The sequence below is a fragment of the Hyalella azteca genome, unplaced genomic scaffold (assembly GCF_000764305.2).
Source record: "Hyalella azteca isolate HAZT.00-mixed unplaced genomic scaffold, Hazt_2.0.2 contig2480, whole genome shotgun sequence".
Lineage (NCBI taxonomy): Eukaryota > Metazoa > Arthropoda > Malacostraca > Amphipoda > Hyalellidae > Hyalella > Hyalella azteca.
In genome coordinates this window covers 300,677-314,585 of record NW_025932753.1, presented here as the reverse complement: position 1 = coordinate 314,585, position 13,909 = coordinate 300,677, and the positions used below count along the sequence as shown (strand labels likewise).

The window sequence follows — 13,909 nt, the reverse complement described above, 5'->3', positions numbered from 1 at the left end:
ATTTGCTACAGTCGGCAGATCATCATTCAAGTCGCTCTTTTTGTGAGAAGCAGTGCACAAGGAAATATGGTGAAACAAATAAATATAAAAACAATAAATAGGCTCATCGTCATTATTCATTACTTTTCAGACCTTTAAATTTAGTCTATTTATTTAGAATTATCTATTTTCAATCGCGTAATTGATCTAAGTAAATGCTTGCTATATAGTGTGTTAAATGTTAATTTTGAGAACTGTGTTGATCTAAAGTTTTAAGAGTTGCTGGTTAGTCACAGCTTCGAGCAGAAATTCCCAGCTATAAGCATTCATGTGTTGCGGGGTTAGGCTTAGTGGAGCGACAGACGATTCTTTCAATGGAACTGAAAGCTCAAAAAGTTTGCTCATGTGTTGTTCAATTGCTTCTACTCAAGATGTTTTTAAGCATCGTAATTAGTTCAATTACTTCCACTCAAGATGTTTTTAAGCATCGTAATTAGTTCAGTTACTTCTACTCAAGATGTTTTTTTAGCATCGTAATTAGTACAATTACTTTTACTCATAATGTTTTTAAGCATTGCAGTTAATAATGAATTGGATAGTATAAAAAAAAACGCGGCATGCTTTTGTGTGCACCTTCAGGATCGCCCGACCGACGATTCGATATTTTATTTGCACAGTTTCTTATAAATTAAGATGCGATATATATATACCAGTGTTTGAATAAATTTGCTTTCCAGTTTTCGAAGCGCTATCAATGTATTTATAACGCTCTATACTTCCACAGATATTTCAAGCATTTAAATGGTTTAGAAAACAAGTGGTGGCATCAGTGTTTTGTTGTGATGGATTCAATTGGTAATTAAACGTATGTGATCATCATTATTCAATTGCGGTGTTTGTAATTGAAAACGTTTTGCTGAGCGGATGAAACAAATCCGCTCGCCAGGACTGAGCATGATTGAACATATGAACTTGATCTCTTGCTCGTCGTCGGCCTACGGCTGCTGGGCCGTTGTACTGTTTTTTGAAGTTAGCTAGCAGGAGTTTGAACCATTATTACTCTTCCTTTTGGTGCTTTCAGGTCTAGTCTGAATTAATTAGAGCTGCCACGACGCAACGGTGCTTTTAATGTCGCTGATTTACGATAAGATCTTTTTAAATTGATGCCCTCTGCGTCACTATACGTTGCAATTTTAAGTTCACTTTAAGTGAGTTACCCACAACCTGCATAACACTGCCTTGATATGCATATCACCTGCAAGGAGGTAATGAAATATCTTGTATCCTGATAACTGTAATGTAATTAATGTAATGAACACGGTAGAGGTGGTGTCTTAGGGACGCCTCGAGTGTCCTTATTGTGGAGAAGTGACTAGTGAATTGAATATTTTTCCGAAGCTTTGTATACGTGAAGTGAAGTTATTCGTCTAGTCTTCGCAGCGTCGACGCTTATGAGCCTAGAAGTGAGTAGCACTGGAACGTAATTGCAAGTCCCAAAAAACTAAGTCTTTTACTACATGTGGAAGTGACATGTAATTTTTCTTTAGCGCGTTCTTGAACGCAAAACCGCAATCGTGGCGGGTTTAACATGTCACAAGCGAGGCTCACCACTGTTTGGTCTAAGGAAACTGAACAGCAGCAGCAGCAGCTCACCCCTCTGTGAGGTCCCTGAACTCTTCGAAAGCAGGGAACCTTTTCCGCCTACGAATTCTCATTCCAGTTTGGTGCCGAGACTGGGGTCGCCGCCCTCCTCGGGTTTGCCCGTAATAAATCCTTCTATTCTGGTAGACGACTTTTCAAATCTGGATTCCCATGAAGAGGAGACGGTTAAGGAAACTCAGCAGCAGCCAAAGCTGCCACTGCCCAGAAGAAAGCTTTCAGTTTTCGGCGGTCCTAGAGGTATGGGGCGTCCGGAGAAGAACACTCCTAGCCCAGCCGTCATCAATTTAAAAAACAAGAATGTGAGCAACACAAATGGCACCATCAACTTTCTCACTTCCATTCTTCGAACAGACATGGTCAAGATCGAGGGAGCTGATGCAGATTATGTCCTCGTCCAGCACATAATCGGTGAGTAGCCGCTAAATCCTAAATATTAATTGTCAATTGTCCTCCTGAAGTGTAATAATACTGACAACCTACATGTAAATAAATTTTGTAATCGTTATAAAAATCATTCCTTTTCTGTCTTGTGTTTTCCAATGTAATTTTTTTCCTATTTATGTTGTCATATTTGTCCCTCTTACTCTAGAGATTTATGAAATGTCTCTGTTAGTACCAAGTCGAAACATGCCTTAACCGATCAAAGCTAGCACTGCGATTTTCACGGACTACCGAGGTCTAATTAATGAAATTTACGCAAAATTCGGCGAATATCTCGACAGTAGCTACACCCAGTAGGTTCTATAATTGCTTATAAGCCTATGTCAGTCGCATCGTAAACTAAACGTTTATATACTAACTGTTGATTTCTTTTATAATGATCCCACTAAAAAAGCTCGCCTGCTCAAGTTTTTGTAGTTGTAGTTGTAATAATCTGCATCATTGTCCATATCTCAGTTTGACTAAAGCTAAAAGAAAAAATATACGAGAGAAGCATTCGTCGGAATATAAAATCTGAAATTACATAAAGATTTTTGAATACCTATTGTGTATGAAATTCCTGAAATGTATTAAACGTTAGTTAAATATAATAATTTTTACGCTTTTGGAATGAAACCCTGAGCGCCCCACCGCTGAGCTCGCTGTGTCTGACTGCAGGCCTCAGTTGTGAGGTAAAGTTATTATGTAGGTAGGATTCCTTACATTAAGTTATTATGTAGGTAGGATTCCTTACATTAAGTTATTATGTAGGCAGGATTCCTTACATTTCCCTTCTCTGTCTCTCTCGTGCGGGCGGCCGACGTCCCGTGTAAGCGACCTCTTGTTCGAGTGTCTTCGTTTCTGTTGCGTTTCACCTGTCCCTCCTTGTCACTTCGTCTCTTTGAGATGCTAACGCTGTTTCTTTGGAGCCAGCTTCAGCGGGCTGGACAATTGAGACCATCCGCCCCTTGTGGGTGATAATTAATTTGAGATTTTGAATAATTGATACCTTCCGCCTAGCTGGTGATTTTTTTTACATCCGGTCCGAGATAGCTTGATAGCTGAAGCGCTAGCAAACCATTCTACTACTATTACTACTACTGCTCTTGGAATGAAACTGCCAGGGCATCTTTGCCTGCCGGAAATTGTACAAGATCAGGTCTGACTGTCGCATATACATTGTCGAATTTCGGTTCCTCATTTTCCATGGATTTTTATGGAAGCTTTACGAATCTTCGTGGAAGCTCTATGGATCGTCATGGAAGCCCTATGGATCTTCATGGAAGCCCTATGTATCTTTATGGAAGCCTTATGTATCTTTATGGAAGCCCTATGGATCTTCATGGAAGCTCTATGGATCTTCATGGAAGCTCTATATGGATCTTCATGGAAGCTCTATGGATCTTATGGAACTTTGGAAGCTCAATGGATCTTCATGGAAGCTCTATGGATCTTCATGGAAGCTCTATGGATATTCATGGAAGCTCTATGGATCTTTTGGAAGCTCTATGGATCTTATGGAACTTTGGAAGCTCAATGGATCTTCATGGAAGCTCTATGGATCTTCATGGAAGCTCTATGGATCTTCATGGAAGCTCTATGGATCTTCATGGAAGCTCTATGGATCTTATGGAAGCTCTATGGATCTTCATAGAAGCTCTATGGATCTTCATAGAAGCTTTATGTATCTTTATTGAAGCTCTATGGATCTTTGTGGAAGCTTTACGCTTCATGGAAGCTCTATGGACCTTATGAAAGCTCTATGGATAGGGCACCACAATTTTAGTTGCCTAGGTGGCGACATGGCCTCACAGTACGGGGTAGTAAGGAAGCACTGGAGCTGCATTGACTCCCACCACTTCAAGGCTGACCGCTTCTGCACGGCAGGCTGGACCCTCCCTCGCACGAAACTTTCTTCTGTCTCCTGCGTGTTACGGCTGCTTCGCTTTCATTCTCAGTCTGATTATTTATTACTCTGATTTCATTCTATTACCTACCGAAATTTACAATCATTTCGCCTGAAATTTGAATCTTTAGTTGCTTCTCAAAAATTATTTGTAGTCTCAATAAACTTTTTTTTGAGCTCGATAATTGTACTCGAATCGTTTCGATTTATTCGATTCATTGCAAGCTAGTATTTAACTTTCCTCTAACAAAAGACACAATAAAGAAATGCATTTTGTTCGTGTCAGCGCAACTTACACGAACAATGCGTTTTATTATGAGATTTGAATACATGTTCTCTACAGAATATGTTCGCTGATGACAACTATTTGGTAGTTTGTTTCGTAAGGTTGAGTCTACAGTGGAATTTTGATAAAAAAATTAGAACTGATGTATTTTTTGGTATGTTGTAATTCACGAGTATGTCTTTTTAAATTCAGTTGTATACAGAGTTTTTTTTATTAATATTGCAAGTTTTAAATTGATATCAACCTGAGAATATTTGCACATTAAATTCGCACCCAACCGTCAATAAACATTTGAAAGATCATTAAGGAAGCACGATACTTGCTGTAGGCCAATATATAATAATTTACTAACATAGACGCTACGAACTTCAGCCTTGGGATGAGAGCAGTGCGTATGATGCAAGACTTGGCGCGCAATTGCACGTTGTTGGGACTCGGGGGAGTGAAGCCATCATAAAGCGCTCGCTGAAATATCATCTCACAAGTTCAGCCTTCGGGTCCGAGAAGTGCACATGTTCGTGTTGACCATGAAAATCGCGTCCACTGCAAGACTTTTTACGTCTCTTGTGACTGGGACGATGGCAAGTGATGCCGCGAGCTGGGCAGCTGAAGACGAAGAGAGCACCGCTGCTGGAAGATTGATAGGCGCTCTAGGTTCCGTCTTCAAGGCTGTGTACCGTATATTAAATACCCGTGTTTCCCTCATTCTCGCTCAATCATAGAATTTCATACTCGGAACAAAAAATAACAGAAGTATGGACTTGTGGTGAAGATAAGAATGAGCAAGTTGTACAGAGTTTTGCGTTGGTGCAAATCTGCAACTGAAATATAGCTCGCAATTGTATTCTATAGTCCTCTGATCAACAAAAACACAAACATGGAATCGTTCAATTCTTCTTTACACTTTTTTTACACATACTAAGTTGCCAGTTATATCATCTGTACGTCAGTAATATGAATGTTATTGAATCAAAAAAACATTATTACTGACATGCCGAGAATCTTAATGCTGCCTACATAGCAACATTGCCTTACTTGGTCTTGTATGTGAATCTATTCTCGTTGCTTCTCATGCCAGCTTAATATCTGTGTCTTGGTATGCATATCATTAGGAGGTAATATGAATATGAGTCTGCAGGTCGATGCAAGAGTTGAGGAAGACCTTGTTGCTTTTTGTCGACTTTGATACTGTTTTCATTGTTTTTTCTTGCTCAATATTTGCTGACTTTTGTTACGGTAAATTGAAACCCTTCGCATGTCGCAATATTTTCAAACATTTGACATCGATGTGTATTTGTAATCAGAAAAGTATGGCTCAAAATTTTATTAGTCTTAGATTTTTCCTGGACTACATGGACTGTTTCTATCGCGTGAGCCTTGATGGAGAAATTAACGATTTATTTCAAACGGTTTCAACTAAAAAGAAACAAAAAGATCATTTATTTTAGAGTTATTCTTACCAGAAACGAAAATTTATCTACATGTTATGCTGTTACGGGGTAAATTCCATGCTTTTAGTATCATTTAATGTTTCATAAAAAACTATAAACAAATAATAAAATCGACGTTTGAGACAACAATTGATAACCTACTACATTTACGACCTTGCCTTCTTCATTAAGCATGTTCTGCAGTAGCATCTGATTTTTTTATTTGTTCAGCTCGTATTTCCATGTAAAAAATACGCACGATACTCTCTAGAGTTTTACGTTTCCTTGATTCGAGGCATCTATTTGGATTGCTGTTTACAAATCTTGTAGCCACTCATCTTCTGCTCCGATTCGTTTTTTGAGAACAAGAACCATTCTTTTAAATAAAGAACAAACTTTGTTTGTTGTCAAGGCAGTGTTGTGTTGCATGGTTTTTACTGCGCCATAGTGGAAGTTCTGAGCGCAGCAAAGAACGTAAGCAATGCTGAGCTTGAGTTTGGCAGATGCCACCTATAATATGCCAAATGCGACCAGCCTTGCTCTCCCAGGAAGTATTTGCATGACTCGAGAACGGATGTGCTGTAAAGCTTGCCACAAATAATCGTGAAAATACAGGAATTAAGGCGTTCAGAGTTAACATTGTAATTCTAGTGCCTTATTATTGTCGCAAAACGTTGTTCAATATGGTTTGTTATGCATCTCAGGCTTCGAGCTTCCTTATTTAAGCTTCGGAGACAATTTTCCGTCTTGTCTGATGTATGCCTGACTGCACGTTAACGATCTTACATGAGGAGGACGAAGAAGATCGGCTGAATAGCTTCATATATGAATATTTTTCCTGAATTTGGCCTTCAATTAAAAACGTCAACGGATTTTTGTGCATCAATTCCTTGTAAATATAAAAGTAATTCTGGTCTTGCACCAACGAAGGGTCAACAAATTGCTTGTTGTTAGGACATTACTGCCGCGATTACTTATATACTGAAAATCCTCCTGATTGTTCATCCTGGATGCTTCTTACTTCTCAGCATCATTCTAAAAACGCCAGTGTAAAATGTTGTGCTCGAAAATGGAATGCTTGGAGCCTGCTTTGATAAATCACTTGCGACGTCTCTCCTCCTTTTCGACGTCAGTTCTAGCCGACAATTGCCAGGGCTGATGTCTATAGGCATACAGGTGCTGAGAAGTTAAATTCGCGTCATCGTACATTATAATGGAGACTAAGTATTCGCCTGAGTATTCGGATTACCATTTCTGGTGGTTAACTACAGACAAAATTCACTCCAACAGCGCACTTTGAGTGTCATGAAAGGCACGCCGGTTCGTCTGCATGAGCAGCGAGAGATTTGGCAAGGCGCGCTGCCTTGGCCGTGCTCTGGGCGATGTTTGGTTTGATGTGAGGTCATCGTCACAGATTTAGTCTGGGCTCGACTCTGACGTAAAGAATCGTCGAGCTGCACGTGTTGCCGCGAAAACAATTACGTCTCATCCGAACTTCCAACTGATACGAAGAAAATTACACAAGTCTGCTGAATAGCGCAGCCAGATTGATTAAATTAAGATGTATAAAGCAAATGGTTTCAAAATGAAATGCTTAGTTTCTCTCAAATGTCAAATTCTAACAAAATTGCACGGGTGAATTCGAAGTACAAGAAAATCTTGTTTTACGTGATTATACTTTCGTAGAATTGTACATAGATAAATGAAATAAAGTTGACTGCATTCTCAATTGTCTCTTATGAGTGTAATTTAGATCAAAATAATTAAGTTTACTGCATTCTTCATTGCTGCTACCAGAAACATGTGGTGAACCAGCTTCTTGAGCTGTCAGTCTTGCTACCCTCACCTAGCTGCTCCGGACGAACAACTTGTTGGTGTCGTGGCCAGGGATAACATCGGCGCCAGCTTGATAACTATTTGATTATGATTACACGTCTCTTCATTGCTGTAGCTTTATCGAAATCGATTATATATTCTACACTCAGACCTTCCTAGAAGTCACTACAGGTGATGCCTGGTTATCTGAGCTGTGACCTTTATGGATCAGGACCAACATTGCTCACTAAAAATGATGCCTGATCTGTACGATTACCTTTGCCGATAACTTATGATATGAAAAGTCCAATTCCCAGATTATTTAATTGTTGATTTTTCCCATTCTAATTAAAATTTAAAGAATATAAATCTATAAACTCCAGATGCTAAAATTATAAGACAAGCAAATTTAAAATGTTTGGTCCCCTAACACCTTTCGAGTAAATAACAAACTCATTGTCAAACACACTAGACAAACTACGAAATAGTTAACTTGGAGCACAATAAACAATAGTCAATTGTAAATGGTCACTTGCAGCTTTACTGAATCAAGTACATGACCTACGGTCATAACTTACTAAGCAGTATCTTTTTTTGCAGGGTTTATCGGCAGACTGATAACATCTCTTAGGAAAGTCGTTGTAACTCAAATGCTGGATATTTTATCTGCGATATGCTGCTTCAAGCTCATTATTTTTATTCTATATTATAAATTAGAAGTTGTTTGCTGTGGGCAGATCACATTAGAATGGGAGGTGATTGCGCATATGTGTTTATTGAATGTAATATCTTTCTCAGAAATTATAAAAAATTGGCACCAATAAAACATCGATTTCAGAGTATCAAATATGAACTGGTCGCTCAACCTATGATGCTGAGCATTCTCGCGCAATATTATTTTCTTGTGGCTTAGCCGATTTTTATTTTTGAAACCAAGAAAAAAAGATTAACAAGCAACTGAATTTAGTTCATAAGGAGCTTATGTTATTATCGATAGAAAATAATCGCTGCATTGATTTTACTGTTCATTTGCTAGCTGTCCAGTGAGGAAACGATATGGTGACCGCAGCGTCCAGTGCGCAATAAACGTAAAATATCAGTCTGGGCTCGCGTTCGTGGTGTTAACTTCAGGTATTTTATTTGACATCGTTGGTTTGTAGGCTATGAAACGATCGCATATATATTTGTTAGCCGTATATGACTTAGGAAATTGGATATATGAAGCATCTACGACAATGCCATACATATTCAAGCTTTCTTCGAAAAGGACCACTATTCGATATGTATGAATTAATCTTTTCTTATGACAATAACGACATATTCTCATTCATTAGCTAAATACCACTAACCCATGTTTTTAGGCCTTCTGCAATTAAGTCACTCTGATATGAGCAATCTAACACGTTACCCTTTATTTCCTAGCCTTATGTATACGCGTAGTCTCATATTTTCTAGCTATTTATTACTTGGCACCACAAGAGCTATCTGTACAACTAAATCTTATATTCATAAGCTGTGTTCGACTTAATCTTGTATTCATAAGATATCTACGTCCTAGTCTCATATTCATAAGCTATCTACGACTGAAGTCTCAAGGTAGCAGCTGCAGTCTCGTTCTGCGAGCATTCAAGGTCAATGTTACATTTTTCCTTTTCTCTTGCTTTCAATGCGTTGCACTTTTGGGCAGCATAATGCTTGAACCCAATTCTAGTAGAGTGTTTCTACTATTTTAATTCAAGTTTCTAGTATTGTATTGTTTATACCATGCCTAAATACATGGTATCGTTTATACCATGTATGTAGAATATACTCTGTTGAAAAAGTTTCCATACATCAAGGGTAAGGTCTGGATGTTGTGCAAGTTTGATGGCTTTTCTTTTTATGACGGACAGCGAATTGCGAAGACAATTAAAGATTACATGACTCCATGTGGTCATAAAATGAAATGGCGGTTGTGCAGTCCAACTCGTACCCGTTGATGATTAGCCAAAAAAATTTTTCTTAAAATTTACCTCGTATTGAGTGAAAAAAAAAAACAACTTACACAAATCTACTTGAAGAAAATGAAACTGCGTGTTGTAGTTAGTTCCCATTTCGGCCTCGTCCGTCATACACCAGGACCCGTACTATCAATGCTAGTTATTAGTTTGTTACTCCGTCAGCCAACCACTGTCGGCTTCTCCAGCTAAACCCACCAGTTGGCCGGTAAGTTTACTTGGGATGCTATACGTGTACTTGAACGCGTTTTGATAATACGGCTCTTGATGTGCACTATTGCCCAGGTCCATTTGGCCATGAATATCCCCTTTGACATGACGTTGCGTACATGCATTGCGGTCTAATCGATTATTGCATTGACGCTTCGTGTTTGTCTGACGTACTTGTATTCGATGATAATTAGCTAATTGGAATTTATAGTATTTCAAAGGGACCGTTTACATGCCGGACAAGTGAAACAATTCGTGGATTTACAAGAGCTTATTAATAACATAACAAAGCGTTGATGGTAATATTGTGTAATATTGGACATTTTATTGAGTGACCATGTCGTTTTCTAATACGGTTACCTGTCTGTATAATATAAAAAGATCTCAATTATAAAAATATGGTTTTGTTTGCAAACGCAAACTTATTGGCGATGCTTTGATGCCTTACGCATGCACTCGAATATGAAATATTTTATCACGTTCCGCTCATGATTAAAAGTTGCATATATATGGTTTCTGATGCGCAATGATGGTAGACATGGTTTCTGATTTTGCCACTGCGCACTGATTCCCAGTCTGATACCGTTCCGTTAATACTGACACGTTGTCGTCTACCTACTAGAAAATCTCTGATCCATTGTAGTACATTTCCCTCTATTCACAAAGATGTCACTTTACGCAACAGCCGCTCATGCGGAACACTGTCAACTGCTTTGGCTTCGATTCTCACGGCCTTTGTTGTTGATGACAGTCAGGTGATGGTGATGAAAGTCTAATGATAGGAGTTTTGGACGACAATTGATCCCACATCACTGTCATGCGGGTGCATCATCGATTTCTGTAATGAATGTGTTATTCGATTTCCTGCTGCATTGTTGACTATGCTGGTTGGGTCATCTGACAACTTGGCATTGCTATTGGTGACATTTTGTACAAGGGCTGGACAAAATAAGGGAAACGTCTGACGTTTTGATATCGTAATTTTTGAACATGTTATAAACAATAAAACGTGACATTATTATATTTTATTGTTTATTGTAGCTACTAATTGATATTTTAACCTTGCTCAGATATTTTTAGTAAATTTTTGTGTCTGTAACCTAACCTATAACTTATAGATGGCAAACCCCTCTAACTTGTTGGTGAGAGGCCAAACACCAACAAGAGGCCAAATTGTTGGTGCACTTATGGCAGGTGCTAGTGTGAGAGAAATTTACCGAATGCTTGACGTTTCTAGAGGTACTGTCTTGAATGTAATGACGGCATTTGAAAGAGAAGGAAAACGTCCTCAACAAAGCAGAGGTCTTGCCGAAAGTCGAAGTTGTCTGAGAGAGACCGTCGGTACCTAAATCGAATTGTGAGGGACCACGGCTGTTGAAATTACTGCAGACCTCGATGGACACGTACAAAACCCATCTATTTCCATAAAGACTGTCCGCCAAGAGCGGCACAGATCTAGATTCTATGGAAGAGCTGCAATTAGAAAACTTCTGGTTTCGAATACAAATGTTTCAAAGCGTTTGGAGTGGTGTAAAAACCACCAGAATTGGTCCCTTGAGCAGTGAAAAAGGTGGTTCTCTCTGATGAATCATCGTTTACCTTATTTACAACCCTGGCCGAGTTTACGTTTAGAGACAGCCAAAAGAGCCATTTAATCCCGACTGGCTCCTCCCAACAGCAAAACTGGTCGGGGGGCTCTGTGATGATATGCTATGCTATTTCTTGAAAATTCAGAGGACCAACGATTTCTCTTCAAGGAAGAATCAATAGCCGTGGCTAGTTAGGAATTTTGGAGGACCTAGTTCATACAATGGTTCAAGCACTGGAACGCCATCTTTCAAGATGATAATGCCCTGAACCATACAGCTAGAATTGTAAAAATGGCACGATGAACATTCTAATGAAGTTGAGCGTCTCATTTGGCTATCACAATCCAGACCTGAATATTATCGAGCATTTATGGTCGACTTTAGAGATGCAAGTCAGAAGTCGATTCCTGCCGCCAGCGTCTTTAAAAGAGCTGAAAGAAGTTTTAACTGAAGAAAGGGTTAAAATTCCTTTGGTATAACAATTCACAATTTGTATGAACCAATGCCTCGAAGAATTAAAGCCGAAATTGCCGCAATAAGTGGACCTACACCATACTAAAATATATTTCATGGATTTCTCGGGCGTTTCCTTATTTTGTCCACCCCTGTACGTATTCTGTTATCATATCACTCAGTGGTTCACATAGCTCCAAGATGATCGTAAAGTTGCGATACACTTATGCCAATGACAGGCTTATAGGCTTATTTAGCAAAATTGTCGGGATATGACGATTGAATAGAATTATTAACATTGTATTTGAGTATGTATCGGCAGTGATGAATACCTTTAGTAATTAAGTGCAGCGCTGGCGCGTCAAAAACTTTACTCGCTCAATTACTGCAAGACATTTGTGGCGATACAGCCGCACGACACCCGTGTTAATGTGGAAATCATCTTCGATTTATATTCAGTTACCTGATAGCCTAGAATTTCAGTTAGTTACGATAAATCAGGACCAAAAATTAACAACATAAACTCATTTTTTACCATGTAGTCTTTTGGCCTTCACATAAAGGAGAACGTTTACCTTAAGTCGCCTGATACCGCACAGCAACAAGAACGGAAGTAATTCATTACATGAAGAACATTCCATGATGAACGTTAAGAGAGTAATGAACTGAACCATTGCAGGAAGAAGCTATTGTTTGACTAACTATCGCTTAATATAAAGAGATAGTATTTCAAATTTCAACGAATTGTCTTGTTCTACTCACGTTCTTGAATTTTATCAAACACTACACCCTACTATTTCGTTGTTAATAAACGAGTTTTATTCATCTGTCAAGTTTTTAATGTATTCATTGTTTTGAATAAGGATTTTGGTCATTCCATCCCCGTGTTGCATCCGAAATTTGATGTTTCAGAACAAAATTGGAGGCAAGAACAGGGTAGTTTCTACTGAACATAGAGCACTCTAAATCCGTTGAATGTTTAAACCCGGAATATCCTTTGTTGGATATTCCGGTTTTAATGCTACTGCTCCCCAAAGAGCAGTAGGCTACGTGATCGCCGCTTTCGAGGCGATGAAATCTCGTCGATTCAGTGATGAAAAAATTTCATTCTTCTCTGTGTTTCAAAAGTTGAATATCTGTGTTATAGGCTTATGCAGCTTCAGAAAATTTATGGCAGGGAACTCTGAAATTGACTGGATGTTCTAAATCTAGAATGGATCCGGCATTTGATACAACACTCTGTTTCCACTCGGTTAATGCTATGCTTAGTTCTAAATATATAGTTAGTCTAAATAAGTACAGTAAGTAAAGCATAAGCTATAAATTTAAACGTGAATTGAACTGGGGTTCTCGTAAGTACAAGAACATGGAAATGCTGATGTAAATTAAGTGTTTATTTGCCGCGTGCTAGCATTTAATCTCGTCGTATTTGATCGTACAAATATCGCTGCAATTTATTTTGAGCGCACGAATCAGTGTATTTATGCCACCATTAATTCGATGAGAAATTAGCGCCGCAATTCGTTACAAGCTCACGAACCAGAATTGTATTTATGCTACCATGAATTTACTCGAAAAAAATCAAATAAAGACAATAATTTTGGTTAGGTGGTTTTTACTCTGCCAGTTTTCTAGCAATTATTATGAATATGATATTATTGCTTAAAACTTCTTTTCGGAGTCTGATAGATTAAATTGATATATTAAATTGTATTTTATTGCTAATTTAATGACTGTTTTCAAAGGCATTATATATATATATATCACCATTCACCGATGATGCCTTTGCGACTTGTATCAAATGAATCTCATTTGTTTGCACTTAGGCCCTGTTATTGTCCCTGACAAGGAAAGTTCGGCGGCATAATCTTTATTTAGTTGCCGACCGAGTGCACGCTTGCATAATTGTTAGAGAAAGTTTTCTTGAGCTGTGAATAGAGTGATGTAAATTACCATTTATTGTTGAGCTAAGACATAACCTAAACCATACTCTTCTTCGCCAAGCATCATGCAAATATCGCTGACCGAGCTATATCTGCTATATATATATATACGTTGACGCCTGTTTTAACTCATTATATCCTTCATGAACTGATTTTAGTGTGACTGAATTGTGCTTGCTCCTGATGTTTTGTCCGATCTTTCTGAAAATGCGGACATTG

General features: G+C 38.5%; 1 protein-coding gene across 1 annotated transcript in view; it reads left to right on the top strand.

Annotated features, from left to right (window-relative positions):
- Positions 1-765: 765 nt before the first annotated feature.
- LOC108679525 (dual 3',5'-cyclic-AMP and -GMP phosphodiesterase 11-like) overlaps positions 766-13,909 on the top strand; it is a 67,705-nt gene continuing 54,561 nt past the window's right edge. The window contains exon 1 of the mRNA XM_047885586.1: positions 766-2,049. Within this exon, the coding sequence (XP_047741542.1) occupies positions 1,881-2,049 (169 nt within the window). The 5' untranslated portion in view covers positions 766-1,880. The remainder of the gene's footprint in view (positions 2,050-13,909) is intronic.